Here is a 16,293-nt window from a genome sequence, read left to right as displayed (position 1 = left end):
TGTGTATTAGTTCATTATGCGGGGTATCGTCCTGGATCTGGATCTCCCCTGTGTGGGTATCCATGATCGTTGTACATCACGTAAAAATCCGAGTACGTTTAATGGGGCTTCCAATTCGGAGGGAGCGGTTGCCATGTGCCATGCCGCTGAGCAGACGGTCCATTCCATCTACGTCGAGTTCTCCTCGACGAAGACGAAGCTGGTCTGCCTCAATTGTGGGTGGCTCGGTGATGGACGCTCGTGTGACGGGCGCTACTTCAGGCTCTGTTAACTTGGGCGCTAAAATTGAGAGTCGGTGCTCTGTGGTGACGATCATATCGAATGCTCGGCTGTCTGGTCCTCGAGATGGGCGGGGAAGTACAGGAAGGTGGGCGATTCCCTTGAGTGGCTCTCCCATTAGTGCGATATCCTGAATGGGAGTCACTCGGCAGCGATTGGACGCGTCCAGTGTGCCTGTGGCTCTTACTGCACTTCTCCACAGAGTGACCAGGCTGGGGATGATAGCACCCTGGTTGCCATGTTGGATAAGAATCGACTCGTCAGGCAGTGCATCTTGTGAGGAGTTTGTTTGGTACACGGCAATTCCACCACTCAATGACAGGCTCGACGCTCCACTTGCAGACCCTTTGAGAAAGGTGTCTTCCCGCATTCGTTTCGTCGAAGGTGTCATAGGAGCGAATGTCGGACGTTGTTCAATGGCAGGTCCGCCAGCTGGCTGACTGAGAATCCGACCACTAACCGAGAATGTAGTCAACGCGCCGCCAGATACCCCCTGGACACTGGCCTGCCGCTGAAGAGGCCCCTTGGCTGTGCCAGGACCCGCGCCTTCAAGATCCCAGACGCCCCATTCCCCGTCAGCCATAAGAACCATGATCGCTCGTCCGTTTAGCACCCACTCTGCGTGTGTGATAGTTTTGCGCCGCGTGAGCCCAGATGTTGACTGCTCAAATCCAGGGTAGAGGCTGATCAACCATTTCCCCTCGGGCTCGGAAGTCTCGTATTCACTCTGGGCGCTGCTTGCTCTTCGAGTTGACTTGAAAGGTTTCGTAGAGAAGCAAGAGTATACCTTGACACAGCCACCGTGGAACGACACCAATAATGTTGAGTGGCGCGCCGCCGGATAACTCGAGGGGTTGAATGCAATGTTTTGCGCTGGGGCGGGCAGATAGCGGCGTTTCGTCTCGACCTCTTCGACACGTAGGCGATACTCAAAATCGTCAGCGCTTCCTTCCGCTGCAATCGGGATCCGGTGAATCAAGAGGAGCCCAGATGATTCTGTGGAATGGGTTGCGACAAGAAGGTCCCACCTCCCTTTACTACCAGCGTCCTGCTGCGAATCACCCTCTTGATATGTAAACGTAAGGCTCACACCACGGGGGACATCTTGATGAGGTACACCGCCACCGATGGAGTATATGCGGACACCTTGTGTGGCTATATCGGTTTGTGTAGGATGGGGAGGAGCCAAGGGCAGTGTCACCACACGTGTCGAGTAATCTGCACAGACAGCCGACACCACAATGGATTTATTCAAGATGGCAGGAAATGGATCGAGCGGGGACCGCGCCGTCTCAGAGAGAACGCGAGGGACCGCAAGTTCGATGACCCGGCTTCCAATGGGGATGTCGAGTTGACGGAGCACACTCTCATACGGGTGCGCTGGGTCAACCTCTGGATCTTCTTCCTCGAATCGAGATTCCGCCTCAACATTCGATTCCTCCTCATCCCTCCGTGTATCTGCCATGCTTTCGTCGTCAGAGTCGAGGATCATTATCGCATCGTCATTGCTACGGCTGGGTTTTGACGGTTTGTCTTGCTTCAAAGGCGTAGGTGTCCGATCCGAGAATGGTTTTCCCCCTCTCCAGATCACCTTCAGTCCATCGTCATAGCCGTAGATAACAATGGATGAGCCGTTTGGGGCGATGATCGGATAGCCTTGAGCTGCGTAAACACGATGGGGAAGCTGGTAGCTACGTTCGCGCGGTAGAGTCAGCACTGATTCCGAGCATATAATTCAAATCCGAAGTACCTTAGCTGAAGACCATCATCCCGGGCTCTAACCAACGGGCGCGAGGGAAAGGATGGCATTGTGTGAGTTGAGACTTGATTCAGCAAGGTGACTCTCCAGAGTGCCCGGCTGGAGATCGAGCTTGTTGATGAGGTGGGGTGATTGATTCAATGTAAGCGAGGATCAATGTAAGCGGAAGATTGTTTCAGGTAATAGATGGTCACGAGCGAAAGTGTGGGAGGGATGGGTATGAGGAGAAGCTGGGAGCTGTTGTTGTTGTTGCAGAGGAAAGGAAAAAAAGCCGGCCTCCAGTATTTTGGATCTTTATTTGTCCACCGCGTCACCTCCAGTCCGCAAGCCTCAGGTCCTCAACACGCTCCCGTTTTCATCGCTTTTTTTTTAATGCGTATCCAGTCGCCTCACTAAAAGTCTGATACTTATCCTACGCGCCCGCATACCGTATTTCGCAACAGAAAGCCGACAATGGCGTCTGCCACTGGATCCTCTTCTCCCCGCTTTACCTGACGACCCGCGCCGATTATGTCTACTGTTCGGTCCCTAGGGCTACACGAGTCCGCGGCCATTCCTTTCCTCGTTTCGGAGAACCTGCTGCCTCCAGATCCCTCGGAGGAGCTCTACTCATGGACTACAACTCTCGACAACGGCCCCAACGGCTCGGTGGAAGACGAGTTACTATGGACGAAGAGCTGCGTGGTTTGGTCGCGGGCAGGGGTCATTAAAAGGGTCTTTCGACTGGATCTGGAAAAAGAGGATATCAAATATGCTCTGTTGACGAGCTTCTCTGTCGGAAAGAGCAAACATACTCATGCCAAGTCCTCATTTAGCTCTAGGTCGGCAGTATCTCGAACGGCTGGCAGCTATTCAGACCAGTTATCCAACATTCAGTCATCCGATACAAAGGACCGGAGTCTTTCAAAGCCTGAAGAAGGGTCCGGGAAAAGTTCCTCACGGGCGTTAGTCGTCGTTCTAAAATCACAAGCCCACATCTTCTTCCTCGAGGGCAACAGCCACGTTGTTCCTCTATCCTTTGAGGTCGAGACAGTATTTGCAACACCTCGTGGATTACTGTTCCAAAGGAAGGTCCCTGAGGAGGATCATGGCAACTTCACACTGGTGCCTCCGAACTCGTTCATGTCATTGCCCCTGGACTTTCGCGCGTCCCAGTCACTAGACTTTTCTTCTGGTGGCAGGGCTCAACGGCCGTCTCTCAGCACTGTTCCTGCCCAGAGCCCTGGTTGGAAATCACGGACTAGTACTAAGCGGGCGGACCTTCCTAGAGTTTTCTCTCTTATGGACCCGCATTCGGAGATGGGCCTTGTAGTAACTAATCAGTCTTCGCGATGGCTACAAGCTAGTCTTTCCAGCAGGCCGTCCGGATTCGATGTTTTGGATCCTGCAGATGAGATTATCTATGTGTCTCCTAGAGATGAGCTAACAGACGAAAATGGAGATGGCTCAAGACACCCTCTTATCCTTGTCCTAACCGTCAATACAAGCACGGGCCTGTACACACTCTGGATGGCACGTTACCGAGAGGATGAAGTCGCACCGTCGTCCAGGAAGAAAAGACGTCGCGAAACCGGTGGTACTCGGTCAAAGAGACGCAGCTCCCATTTCGGAATGACTCCAGGGACGACAACGCCAGGTGCGCGTCCCTCAGCCGCGCGAGAGAGCTTTGGCCCAAGAGGGGAGAATTGGAACTCGTCCGTCATGTCTCACTCACAGTACTCAACTGAAGGGAAGCTTGATGATGATGATTTCGCTTCCAAACTAGGTCAAGATTTCAACGAGATTGGTGTTCCCTCCAAGACTTCGAGACGAGTGAGCTCACTCCTTGCCCGCGCAGATTTGGCGACCAGCCAGGATAGGATCACATTTTCAGACCTCGCGACAGGGAGCCAATCGAGCACGGTTCCTCCAGGAGGATTCCGACAGTCTATAGGAGCGGGGAGCATGCGCGGAAGTTTTGGCTTCAACCCAAGGGGCTCCTTACCTCCAGGTACTGGTTCGGTTTATAGCACCACGGGCAGCTTTGTGGATGCACCTGTGGATAAGCTCCTCGAAGAGCTCAATAACGACAGTCTGTTTGAAGGCATTGAGAACATGGATCTCAAAGAATCCGCTTCGAGTCTCCCGGAAGAAGTACTCCTGTCTAAAGTGGAAAGCTTTTCTTCAAGATTTTCGGGCAGTTTTCTCACACCTTCAAAGTTGAAACCATCTAAAAAACTCAAAGTGATGACAATCTGTCCGTCGGACAGTGGTGGCCCACCCAGTCGACGCTCTGCTACGCTGGCTCTCTGTGTGGTGGATCAAGAGGCGAAATCCATGACTGTCGTCAACATCAAGGTGGATAAGGTCGTGAGGCCTACTAAAGATGCAGTATTTTCCAAGGGGACCAAGGAGAAAGCGCCATCTGATGAACGATCTTTGCTAGTGCAGGCTTCGGGCATCCAGCATTTCTCGGGCATCTTAGACGTATGCAAGGTGGTCGATAGGGAGCTGTCCCGTATGGTGACGCTTAGCGCTACTGACGATGGAAGCACCAAACTGCACTTGCAAACCCCATGGAGCTCCCCCATGGCGCTCGAGGTACCCGCAAAGCTCATGCTACACGAAGTTGACTCACTCTCCACTCTCATGTCTATGAATCGTCCACGTGAAGGAAGCATGAAGCGTGTCATGGCTGACTCGTCAATCACCATGACGGGGCTAGACCACCCTGCCTCGAATGGGAAATTTGACATTATTGACTCCATGGGGCGAAGGCATAAGATTCAAGTCCGAATGGAGCCCGCCAATGCGCTGGTCCGAAAGATATTCCGAGTCCTCAGGTTCGCTCTGCCAGACGCAGACAAGGCATGCGATGGACTTTTGATAGGCTGGTGGGAAACCATGAAATGGCTCCAGGAACGGGAAACAGGCGAGAATGACCTTGAGTGGACTGCCCTTGTAATTGTCCTATTCGCAATGGCCATCCCCTTCATCGACAACGACCAGACAAGACATGCACCACGGCAGACTCGCAGGAAAAGAGGGCTGCTCAGGTCCAGCAGCGGGAGCTACGTTGATACAGAGAGCTGGGAAGCGATGCTTGATCAAGAATCAGGGTCAGCTGGTGTGGTGGCTCCATGGATGAACACCGCTTCTTGGGGCTGGGTTGTCGAGCAGGACGCCGAAGATGAGAGCATTGTTATCGGCCAAGGCAAGAAAACCTCCAAGACGGAACACTTGCCATCCAGTCGCTCAACATGCCGCAAGAACACCTACCTGATTCGATGTGCGGCATTGACGAGGGAATACTTGCAAAGCCCGCGAGGCAATGCGACAATTGGAGTAGACGGCCACCTTCCTACTGCGCGCGCCAACACTCCGTCTGTACGACGTGCCGCCCTCAGTACTATCTTACTCGCTCTACATCTCCTTCGAGAAGACCAAAAGTTGACAGTGTGTGATAGCGAGCAGTCACACAGATCACTTGGCCTTCTTGCCCCGGTTCTAGCCCAACTGGGCGGCTGGTTAGGATGGCCATCATGGATGTGGGCAAAAGATTCTTACTACGGCATGGAAATAGCAAGCATAGACCGCTGGCAATTTGAGGACACTAGAATATCCTTGACGGAGGTGCCTCGCGAGCCGTTCACCCCCCCTTCGATCTTTGCCTATCTCGAAAATGCCTGGCGTCGGCCAGTAGACCCATTCTTCACTCTTCTCAGCCTCATCAACCAGGCTGACAGGTGCTCGACAAAAAGCAAGGTATGGCGAAAGTGCTACACTCTCACGCCAAGGACTCTAGCATTGGACGGGTTCCTATCCGAGATGCACAATAACCCAGCCCCTCTTGACCGGATCAATCTTCTTCATCGTTGGGGGTTTACTCGAAGTGTGATGGAGACCTTGCCAGAGGGCGTTAGCACTCCGTTATACGAGGCTATTCTGCAGTCACAGATGCACGCCTCGACGTCCTGGAGTCCAAGTCTCCTAGCATTGATAGATAGAGACGATCTCAGTACATCAATGAGTCTTTCAGTTGCGTCTCGCCCCGCACCAGCTCCTTCTCAGTTTATGGTGTCCCACGACGCAATTCGGGACTATCACCATATTGGAACATCCGCTCTGGAAATCGATGCCATAAACTCGTTCGAAGCTTCTGCGGAGGCCGACCGATTTTCCATCACGCGCTTGATCTTCCGTGATGATAAACGCTTCATTGAAGCTGCACGGCTGCTGAACCAATCCAAGGCCCCCGCGGCTGAATGTACCCCAGAGCCAGAATGGACTGATTCGGATCTACTGGAGGCGCAAAAAGAAGTTGTCCAGCTGGTGACGCTGCGAACACTATCTATCCCTACGGGACGGGCCATGCTGGCATTTAGTGGGCGCCTCCCTCTCTTGACCGAAAAGCTACCCATCCCATCCTTCTCGTTGCAGTGTGTGATGAAGCCCTCAAATGTGACCATAAGTGCGGACAGAGCGTCTTTTAGCGAGGAAAAGGTTTGCTGGGCTTTCTTCCACAATGGCGTTTCTACTGGTCTCGCCATTTCGAGAAATTCTAGGGGGATCGACACCTCATGGATTCTGTTCAACAAGCCTCAAGACTTGACCAACCGACATGCTGGGTTCCTTCTAGCACTGGGCCTCAACGGGCATTTGAAATCGCTCGCGAAATGGGTTGCTTTCAAGTACCTGACTCCCAAACATACAATGACCTCGATTGGTCTATTGCTAGGTTTGTCCGCGTCGTATCTGGGTACAATGGATACACTAATCACTCGATTGCTTTCGGTACATGTAACAAGAATGCTTCCTCTCGGCGCGGCAGAGCTCAACTTGTCGCCGCTCACGCAGACCGCGGGCATCATGGGAATTGGGCTTTTGTACTGCCGTTCGCAGCACCGGCGAATGAGTGAAGTGATGCTGTCGGAAATTGAAAATGCGGAGCCAGAAGAAAGCTCGTCTTCCCATGAATATCTTCGTGATGAGGGTTATCGCTTGGCTGCCGGGTTCGCTCTCGGGTTTATCAATCTTGGTAAAGGAAAAGACCTAAAAGGCATGCGGGACATGCATATTGTTGAGAGATTGCTTGCAGTGGCAGTCGGCACCAAGAACGTTGATCTAGCTCACATTCTCGACCGAGCCACCGCAGGGGCCACCATTGCCCTGGCTATCATCTTCATGAAGACAAACGATGAAACCCTTGCTCAAAAGATTGATATCCCCGACACCACAGTACGCTTTGACTATGTCCGGCCGGACCTGTTCCTCCTTCGTACGCTTGCGCGCCATCTTATCCTGTGGGACAGCATTGAACCTTCCGATAAGTGGTTCATACAGAGTCTTCCAGAAGTGTATCGACACCGCTATCGTCTAACGCGTGTGCGTCGCCTGCAGAGCAACGATATGCCATTCTTCAACATCATTGCTGGTCTATGCTTCGCACTCGGCCTTCGATACGCTGGTTCTGCCAAGCCAGAAGTGCGCGACATCCTCCTTTCGTACCTTGATCAGTTCATCCGCATCTGTCGACTTCCAGCCGGTAACTATGACGGAAAACTGGCCCGAAATTCTGTCCGACACTGCCAGGATGTTGTTGCATTGTCGGCTGCGGCTGTCATGGCAGGTACAGGGGACTTGGCTCTCTTCCGGCGTCTACGGTCTCTCCACGGTCGTGTGGATCCCGACACACCTTATGGAAGTCATATGGCGGCACACATGGCTGTAGGGATGCTGTTTCTGGGCGGAGGAAGCTATACACTGGGCACATCCGACATTGCCATTGCGTCTCTCATCTGCTCGCTGTACCCGATATTCCCGACAACTGTACTGGACAACAAATGTCATTTGCAAGCGTTTCGCCATCTCTGGGTGCTCGCTGCCGAAGCACGCTGTTTAGTTCCCCGCGATCTTGATTCCAGGCGTCCAGTTTCAATCCCTATCAACGTGACGAGCTCCGACGGCGATACCCGTTTGCTGACTGCGCCTTGCCTGCTGCCCGACTTGAGCCAAATTTCAAAGGTCGAAGTTCGCAGTCCCGACTACTGGCCTTTGGTTCTAGATTTCGCGTGCAATCCAGAAATCCTCACAAAGTTCCGCCGGGGCGACCAGTCCGTCTACCTACGACGCAAAGCAACTTACAATCCAACGGGCACCTCAGTCTTCGGCTCTACATTGGCTGGTCTGAGCGATGCTCAGGATATCCTTCCCTCATCGTCCACCTCGGCCTCCAATCAAGGCAAGGGCCTCCCCCTCACTGCCTTACCGAGCGTGATGAACATCAAGGCCAGCGGCCCCCTCATAGGAACGCCCAAGTCCGCAACACAAAGTATCTGGGACTGGATCTTCGAGCTCAAATCCCTCCACGGCCTCCTAGACGCGCGCGAAAAGGCCCTCGTCCTCCCATCTTCCTTCCCTGCACGCCCTCAGCCGGCCCCGGCACCGCACGATGCACCATGGCTCCGCCAGTCCGTTGTAGACAGCAAGCTCGTCACCGAACGCACGGCGCGGAATATCATACAGGCTGCAAAGGGGCGAGGTGCGGACCCGGACGAAGTGCGAGACCGCCTGTGGCAGCTTCGGCTGCTCTTCAACTGGATTGATGCGCAAACCCCGGAAGAAGACAAGGTTGGGGAGGACTCTGCCTCTTCCCTGCACTCGAGCGGACTTTGGCTGCGTCGTGACTACATTGAGGAGTTGCGGTGGAAGATTTGGGGTGTTCAGGTTGGGGATAAAGTCAAGGAGGTGGAGTGAGGGAGGTGACGATGCCATGCATTATGTAACGGTGTATTATCGGAGTTAAGGAGATAACACCAATGGGCCGTTTATTGCGGGTTATTAGGAGCATATCTTAGCAGTCGTTGATCATAATTGAGTGTCTGTTTTGTATTGCTCTTCGCTTGTGTATTAATCGTCATTCGTTATGATACATCGATATACCTACAAGTATATGCAGCTCTGCGTGTGATTGGAATTCAGGATAATGGCAACTCTCAATCATTGCGATCGAATCTCCCCGGGCTTCAGGATTCCGCGATCCCCAGCGCCGCCCATCTGCCATAACCACACGCCTTCTATTGCCCATGCAGATGCACTAGCATGGCGCCCGACGCCACTACCCTTCATCGAAACCGAGCTTTGCTCATCAGCGGTTGTACTCGCAGCACCGCGACGGGACGAGGGCGCTGATGTAGACGTCCCCGCTTCCTCCAGCATACCAGCCACAACACCCTCCCGCTCAACGACCGACCACAACCCCTCTACTAACGGACTCCCTCGCTCGCCGAACTGACCCTTCCCTAAACGGAATAAGATCCGGCCGAGGACCTGCCAGGCGATGCAACGCTGCGCAGGGAACGACGAGCGGCTGAGGATTGCGAGTTCGGGGATTGTGTATCCGGCGGCGTGCGGGTCGTCACCGTGGTGGTGGAGGCCGAGATTGGTGGGGAGAGAGAGCGATGTAGAAGGGGAGAGGATCGTTCCGGTCAGAGAAAATCGTAGTGAGGCTGGGTGGACGGCTTCGGCGCTGCTTCCGGGGTGGTATGCGGAAGAGGGAGGGGCGCCGGGTTCGTCTGGATCGGAAGGGGGCGGCTGGAGCCAGGATAGGGAGGAAGGGTCGTGGGAGATCTCAGGGAAGTAGTGGGCTTGTAAATCGGTCAAGAACGAGGGTGAAGAAGGGTCTAATGCTGGCATTGTGGTGGAGCGTGGAGGAGGGGTGGGGAAGTGGACGGAGCCGGAGGACGGGAAATCTGCTGCTGGGAGAATGTCTTCGGGGACCGTCGAGGGAGGGAGCTCATCTGGGTTGGGAGATGCGCTTGGTTTTGGTGTAGATTTGAGCGGTGGTGGTGGTGGTGGTGCGGATGCGGGTGTTGGAGCTGACCCCGAGTCTGGAGGAGCTGAAGAGGCTGGGGTATCGTTTCTGGCAGCAGCAGCGGAAGCTGACGGCACAGGATTATCATCATCAATACGAGCTCGACGGAGGAAGCGCTCAAGAAGTGACGGATCAAGAGATGACATCAATTCCTCTCGTTCTCTTTCAATCTGAGCATCTGACATGGACGCTAGCTGCTGGCGGTTTTGTTCCTGAATCGCGGTTTTCTCATCGTCTAAACCATGCGCGGCTTTTATTGAATGTTCAGGCGTGGCCTTAACCTGAGCTTGCCGCTGCTTGAAAGCAGATGGTTTGGCGCGGCGACGGTGGGAAGGGAAGCCGGTGGCTGACTTGAGAGTGGGAGGAGCAGGAGGTGCGGCGGGGGAGCGTTCTTGAATCTCTCCGATGACACCGGGGATGGCAAGCGTTGAGGTTTGAGACGGAGGAGGAAGGTCTTCGGGATCGGAATCAAGATCTAGAACAAAGCGCTCTCCGCGGAAAGCCATGATTGGATACAGAGGAAGTTGGGGTACAGCTGCAAGGTCAAGCTGGGGAAAATGCGAGGGAATAAATCAAGTGGGATGTTCTAATGAAGAATGGCGCAGCTGACTCAGCCATGCGGCTCAAAGTTAAAGATTGCGCTAGTCCATAAATAATTAGCCAGTCAGGTGACAAACTATCCGAATGGGGATTGGCGTGCAGGATCAGATGATCTGTGACTTGTCGCTTGATGGAAACGCAGCATCATCTTTGTCTTATGCACCTGGCCCATTGAGGGTTATTTGTCACGGTCATGCCTTGTTTCCAGTCTAATAGTAGCGATACCCAACTCGTAGGCGGCCCGCCCTGATTTGCCTTGCTCGTGGCGGTGCGTCCCGAGGGCAACGCGAACCATGTCGGCGATCGGCCTGCCTTGATTTCTATACATGAAAATGATATCCAACTTACTCGTGCTATTATTGCCCCATCAGCATACTACGTATCAAAAATAAAGCATCCTCGATGAGAGTACCAACTCATTCTTATTCGCTATCGACTCCAAAATGCTCTATTTGATCCCTGGTGGCTCGTCGATGAGCGAGACAGGGCCTGCGGGCCTGTCTGATATTGCATTCTGACCAGCCGCAGAGTCGCCCTTCTTACTCTCGCTTTCCGCTCCTTTTTCTTGCGTTCTTTGCTCCGTCTTCACCCCGTGTTCTTTTCCCCTTCTTCATCAACCTCCTCCATCGCCCATCGCCCCTTCCCCTCCGACTTCCATCTTCCACTCTCGTTTTTCCATCTTTTTCTTATCATCAGCTCCGATCTACAAGATCATTTATTTTGTTAGAAACGCAATTCTTTCAATTTTAACTGCCAGCACCCGTTTTCGAGCCCGCCCTTTTACTCCCACACTCGCCCTCCGTCCGTCCCTATCGCGTCGTTCGTTCTAATGATCCACATTCCCTGATCTTTTCCATCATGTCCTCTGGGCCGCCCGTCTGGCCGGCTCAGGACGAACACACCGCCGAACCCCGTCCCCGACGGTCGCGTCGAAAGAAGGACGACGACGCCGCCGATACCGACCGCAAGGAACCTGCCAAATCCACGAGAGGCAAAGATAAAGAAAAGGACAAGGAGAGCCTGAAGAAAGGGGAAATGGACAACGACAAGAAAGAGTCGAAACGGCCAACCCGCCGTGGGCGAGACAAGTCTTTGTCCATGTCCAACAGCAACAACCCTACAAATGCTGCAACCCAATCGACTCCCTCTAATTCTCGCAAGAAGCCCAGGCTGGAACCCACACCCCCTGATCAAAGCCCAAGCACTGCTTCTGCCGTACCTGCAGCGCTTTCACCGGCTCCGGTTTCAATATCAACGCCAGCTCCAGCTCCAGCTCCAGCGCCCGCGCCCGCACCTACTGCTTCGATACCTGCTCCGAAAGTCAGTCCTCCAATGCCTCCTGCAGCAATTGCAGCGAACCATTCCCAGCAGCTACCTCCCCAACCGGTTCCACAGACCCGGTCACCTTATCCTCCCTCTCAATTGCTCTTCTCATCGCATCACCCTACTTCTGCCGCGTCGACTCCAGCGACGTCATCTCCATACTCGACAATGGTCTCTGCACCCCCGTCACGACCGCAATCTCAGCCATTGGCCCCTCCTCCCCATAGAACTAGTGGTCAAAACTACGATCCAATCCGCTCTGCCTTTGACACCACCTCGTCCGCGCCCGCTCCGTCTGCGGCTCCAGTTTCTGCCTCTTTTAGCCCTCCCCGCCAAGTGTCGCCTCGCCCATTCCGCGCCAGTGCTTCGCCGGCAATTTCTAGCATAATCGATCCTCCTCAACACGCTTCACCACCACAATATGCTTCGCGACCGTACGGCTCACCTGAGCGAAGTGTATCTAGCTATCCTCCAACTCCGGCTCCGCCTCCAGTCGCCTCCCCACATGCACAGTTACCTCCGTCCTCTTCACCGTATGCGCACCAATCTCCATACGGGCCGCCCCCTTCGCAGGTCCAACCTCCCCAGGAATCTCATACCCCTGCTCAAGTGATCTCACCCCAGGTTCAGCATGCTGTGCCCGAACGCAAGCCATCTCCGCCACAATTCCTGCAAACAGCGACGGCATCGACCCCAATGGAGGTGGATAGTCAACCCACTGCGCCTGCAGTAGCTGACAAGGCGCCGAAGAAGGATTCGAAGCCTGCTACAGCACCATCGTCAAAGCCGCCCTCACCGAAGCCTGCGCGTCCAGCGAAAGAAGTCCCTCCTCCTTTACCTCAAGGTTCAGGTCTCATTTCCACCGCGTTATTCGGTGGTGTAGATGACAGCGCCTCTGACACCTCCACTCAGCGCACGCCAAACATTATTGTGCACATACCTCTCCAGGGGAATGGCAACAAGATTATTAATTTCGCCCGCTTGGCAGAGGAGCAGTATGGCTTTGCTGCGCTGTACCCACAAGTAGCTGCCCGCCAGGAACGTATGGCGCGGGTCGCAGCGGCAGGAGCTGCACTGGAAAAGAATGATCGGTCTGGTCGTGGGATTTCGGCCGGTGAGAGCGCAGATGAAGATCTTAGCATGGAGGTCGATCGCGACAGCGAACTTGAAGGTGCGGGTGCGTCAGGTGGTGCGGCCGCACAGGCAAATGAGCCGGGCGATGGAAAGAAACGGAGACGGCGGAGGAAGATGGAGGAGTATGACCGGGACGATCCGTTCGTGGATGATAGCGAAATGGTCTGGCAGGAACAGGCCGCGGCAAGTAAAGATGGCTACTTTGTTTACAGTGGTCCTCTTGTGGCCGAGGGTGAAAAGGTTCAGGTTGAACGGTATGTTATTACTCTCTTTATCCGTTGTTACATATGCTTATATTTCTCCCAGCGCGGATGGCACAATCAAACGAGGCCGTGGCCGTGGTCGTGGCGGACGCAGCCGAGCTCCTGCAACGACCCATCAACAGCTACCGCTGGCAGCAGCGATACCTATATCTCAGGAGACAGGCCTTCCTGTGCGCGGTCCCGGATCAAGGGGTGGCAATATTAATCGCCGTCCGCGCGTGAGCAAGAAAGCCGAACAGGACAAATCGGGCGGCCCTACGTCCGGATCGCACGGACGAGGAGGAGGCGGTGCTGGCCGCGGCGGTTCAACAAGCACACGTGGAGGGAAAACACCGATGGTGGAATTGGCACCACGACCAAGTCTCGCACCTGCTCCGCCGGGCGTGAACCCTATCGGGGGACCAGAGGTTGCCATGAAATAGGCTTGTGCAGTTTTTACGGTATGCCTCTGCCATTGAGCTGGAATCGAAACCGACAACCGTATGAGATCTCGTTATCGGCGTTGTTTGGCTTCAGGTATAGAGAAGAATTGAGGGCGCGCATGAGCTGGAAGCATGCTGCATGGGAGAGTCCGTTTTTTCTCTGTTGTCTTGTCATGGGCATGTTTCGGGTTGTTTGGGTTCTACGAATGAATCTGAAACTAAAGGTGTTTTTCTTATGCATGAACCGGTGTATTTTTCTACTACAGATATTCTTTTGACTGGGTCATATAAAATCGGATTCAATTCCTGTGTTAGTTTACTAGCTACGAGGTCGGTGTTTCATCATAGTACGGAAACTTACAGTGCGCTCAGAATGATTGCTCACATCGTAATAGTGTAGTTGAAGTACTTGGTCTGCTATATATCGTATAAGCCTGTTGATTCGTTAGAGTATCGACAACGCTCAACCTAAAACTGGTCGGTCCACCCTTTGTCTTTCTTCTCTTTGAACCGCTCATCATTGATCTCCCACCACCAAGCATGCGTTGGATCGTTACTCGTCCTCGTCTCCGGATTCGGATCCTCATCCCACGGCTTCGGACTCAAGATATAATGCACATTCTTCACATTCTCATCCACCCAGATGGAATCATGCACTCCTTCCCGCCGTAACGTCTTGAGCGCATTATAGATGTATGGGAGCGCCACCCACCGGCCGTAGAAGATATCCGAGAGCAAGGACTGGTCCGCAAAGTCGTAGTTTGACGCTGTGGACGAGGATAGCTGCGCGATGATCTTGTCGTAGATTGCCTGACTGGGGTTTACGACCAGTAGACCGCCGTTGGCCATACCCAGGCCCGTTGTTGGCGGTGCGCCGGTCTTTTGAGCGACTGCGGGGGTTGAGTGTTGGGAGGTGAACGCGCAATTTGAGGGGATCCTGTTGCCAACGTGTTAGGTTTGGTATTCTCTGCCACATGCCGAGCCGTAAGACGCAAAGGAGACATACCAATCCTTCGGATAATGCGCCTTCTTCAACGGATTACAAACACACGCATGGCTCGCCGCAAAAACCCTCTGCCCAGTCCCCGCAAGCTCCGGCGCATCCAACTCCAACTCCATCAACTCGTCCATATTCTTCAGCACAACCATATCACTATCCAACTGCACGACACGCTCATACTGCACCAGCGAGAATGGCGTGAGCTTGCTCCAGCAATCGTAGAAGCGCACATCGTTGACGAACTCCTTTGAGACCGTCGGGAGGAGGTAGGGTACGCGGCGCTTCAGGATGCCCCGCGCATCGAGGGCGGCGTGGCCTTCTGGTGGGAAGGAGTCGGTGTAGAGGACGAGGAGCGGGTATTTGGAGCCGGACTTGCGGAGGGAGAATTCGAGGGTTAGGAGGCCCGAGAGGTAGTCGGTGTTTGTGATGAGGGTTGTCCAGACTGGGGCATTGGGCGGGGTTAGTTTATCTAGATCTGTGATGGAAACGCGGTGTTATGGTTGAGCGGTCTACCTTTCGTCGCGGTCGTCGCCGGCGTGGCGTTCTCTTCGCCGGACATGCTGCAGAGTGTGGCTGGGCTGTGAAATGTCTAGATAAATGCCTGAAGGGACAATTGGAGAAGAGTGGCTTTTATTCCCCGCTGGCAGTCGGAGATTCGGAGATTTGGCGGGGATCTTATCGGCTTATGTAAGCTTGGCGCTGATATGCCATTCTCGTGCTGGATGGCATCATCTCATCTTCTGGTACATCTCGCATGGATCGAGCATGTTCGTCTTTTGGAGGAACAAAGTTCTCGACAAACTATACTGCTATATTTATATTCGATCGCCATTAGGGATCTTGGAAGCCACTAACAAATCAGTAGATAACGTGCCCAAGATACGACTAGAGGGCGTGATTGGCCTTCCAACCGCCGACATGGACGCACAAGTAGGAGACAGTCACAGCCTCGCACTTCCGACCGAACTTATAAATCTCTGGCGACGCAGCCTGGTGTTGCACTAACCATCGCCATTCTTCTAAGTTTCATCTTCAATCTTCCAATGGAGGTCTCATCAGCAGTCGCAACCTGGTCCTCTTTGGCCGTCACGATAGTCGGTTTGGGTTCTATCGGGACACAGGTCAGAGTGATTCTCGACCAGGCCGATCCTCTCTATTCGCTCCGTAACATCGGACATCTGGGGTATTTGCTTACCTCCGATATTATTTACAAACTGTTCCAGTCTGGTACATACGACCACAGGGTGTGGAGAACAGGGCTTCCCGTCCGCTCAGCCGTACTTAAGCCACACGCCGGTAGGTTAGTAGTATGGTGGGTGACCACATGCGAATCCCTACTGTTGTATGTTTTTGAACATTCTTTTTGCACCTCTCTCGCGAGCCGCATTTCCGTCCTTCTCTGGTCAGGGGGCTATGAGGTCTATCAGTTGATGTTTGTTGCGCATGAGTCGAACCGCCCTGGCAAGAGTGTTCCATAGAGAGTGGACATTGCCTGATAACTTTTCCTTCGCCTGCATCATTCACATGCGCATTCCCTGAGCGCAAGACCTGAGAACTAGGTATTGCCTTATGCTTCAAGGGTCTCGGAGGCCCCCACGGCGGTCGCCAACTGTACAGCATGATCGACGGGGATATAGCGGGCATAGGCTCTCTCGCGATGG

General features: G+C 53.8%; 5 protein-coding genes across 5 annotated transcripts; 2 read left to right on the top strand and 3 right to left on the bottom strand.

Annotated features, from left to right (window-relative positions):
- Positions 1-76: 76 nt before the first annotated feature.
- Positions 77-2,088, bottom strand: BJX68DRAFT_251926 (uncharacterized protein; the record flags this gene model as incomplete). Its single annotated transcript, XM_071042475.1, has 2 exons — positions 77-1,970; positions 2,030-2,088. The coding sequence occupies 2 exons, from the start codon at positions 2,086-2,088 to the stop codon at positions 77-79; spliced, it is 1,953 nt and encodes a 650-aa protein (XP_070904868.1).
- A 460-nt stretch (positions 2,089-2,548) lies between these two features.
- BJX68DRAFT_275564 (anaphase promoting complex subunit 1) lies at positions 2,549-8,895 on the top strand (the record flags this gene model as incomplete). The annotated part of the gene is made up of 2 exons (XM_071047879.1): positions 2,549-3,307; positions 3,338-8,895. 2 exons carry the CDS (start codon positions 2,549-2,551, stop codon positions 8,771-8,773), a joined length of 6,195 nt encoding a protein of 2,064 aa, XP_070904867.1. The 3' UTR covers positions 8,774-8,895.
- Positions 8,896-10,443, bottom strand: BJX68DRAFT_78752 (RPAP1 family protein). The gene has a single exon (XM_071049768.1). The coding sequence runs from the start codon at positions 10,394-10,396 to the stop codon at positions 9,017-9,019; it is 1,380 nt and encodes a 459-aa protein (XP_070904866.1). The 5' UTR covers positions 10,397-10,443; the 3' UTR covers positions 8,896-9,016.
- A 222-nt stretch (positions 10,444-10,665) lies between these two features.
- BJX68DRAFT_224382 (uncharacterized protein) lies at positions 10,666-14,006 on the top strand (the record flags this gene model as incomplete). The annotated part of the gene is made up of 2 exons (XM_071038260.1): positions 10,666-13,201; positions 13,254-14,006. Coding segments are annotated over exons 1-2 (2,227 nt in total), but the record flags the coding sequence as incomplete, so codon positions are not given.
- Positions 14,007-14,030: 24 nt separating this feature from the next.
- BJX68DRAFT_78744 (glycosyltransferase family 8 protein) lies at positions 14,031-15,256 on the bottom strand. The gene is made up of 3 exons (XM_071049767.1): positions 15,146-15,256; positions 14,639-15,074; positions 14,031-14,569 (listed from the first exon to the last, which is right to left on the bottom strand). Exons 1-3 carry the CDS (start codon positions 15,189-15,191, stop codon positions 14,101-14,103), a joined length of 951 nt encoding a protein of 316 aa, XP_070904864.1. The 5' UTR covers positions 15,192-15,256; the 3' UTR covers positions 14,031-14,100.
- Between the last annotated feature and the right edge of the window lie 1,037 nt (positions 15,257-16,293).

Source organism: Aspergillus pseudodeflectus (genome assembly GCF_044049435.1).
Source record: "Aspergillus pseudodeflectus strain CBS 756.74 chromosome Unknown BJX68scaffold_2, whole genome shotgun sequence".
In the NCBI taxonomy this organism is placed as follows: domain Eukaryota; kingdom Fungi; phylum Ascomycota; class Eurotiomycetes; order Eurotiales; family Aspergillaceae; genus Aspergillus; species Aspergillus pseudodeflectus.
This window is presented reverse-complemented; position numbering and strand designations above follow the sequence as displayed.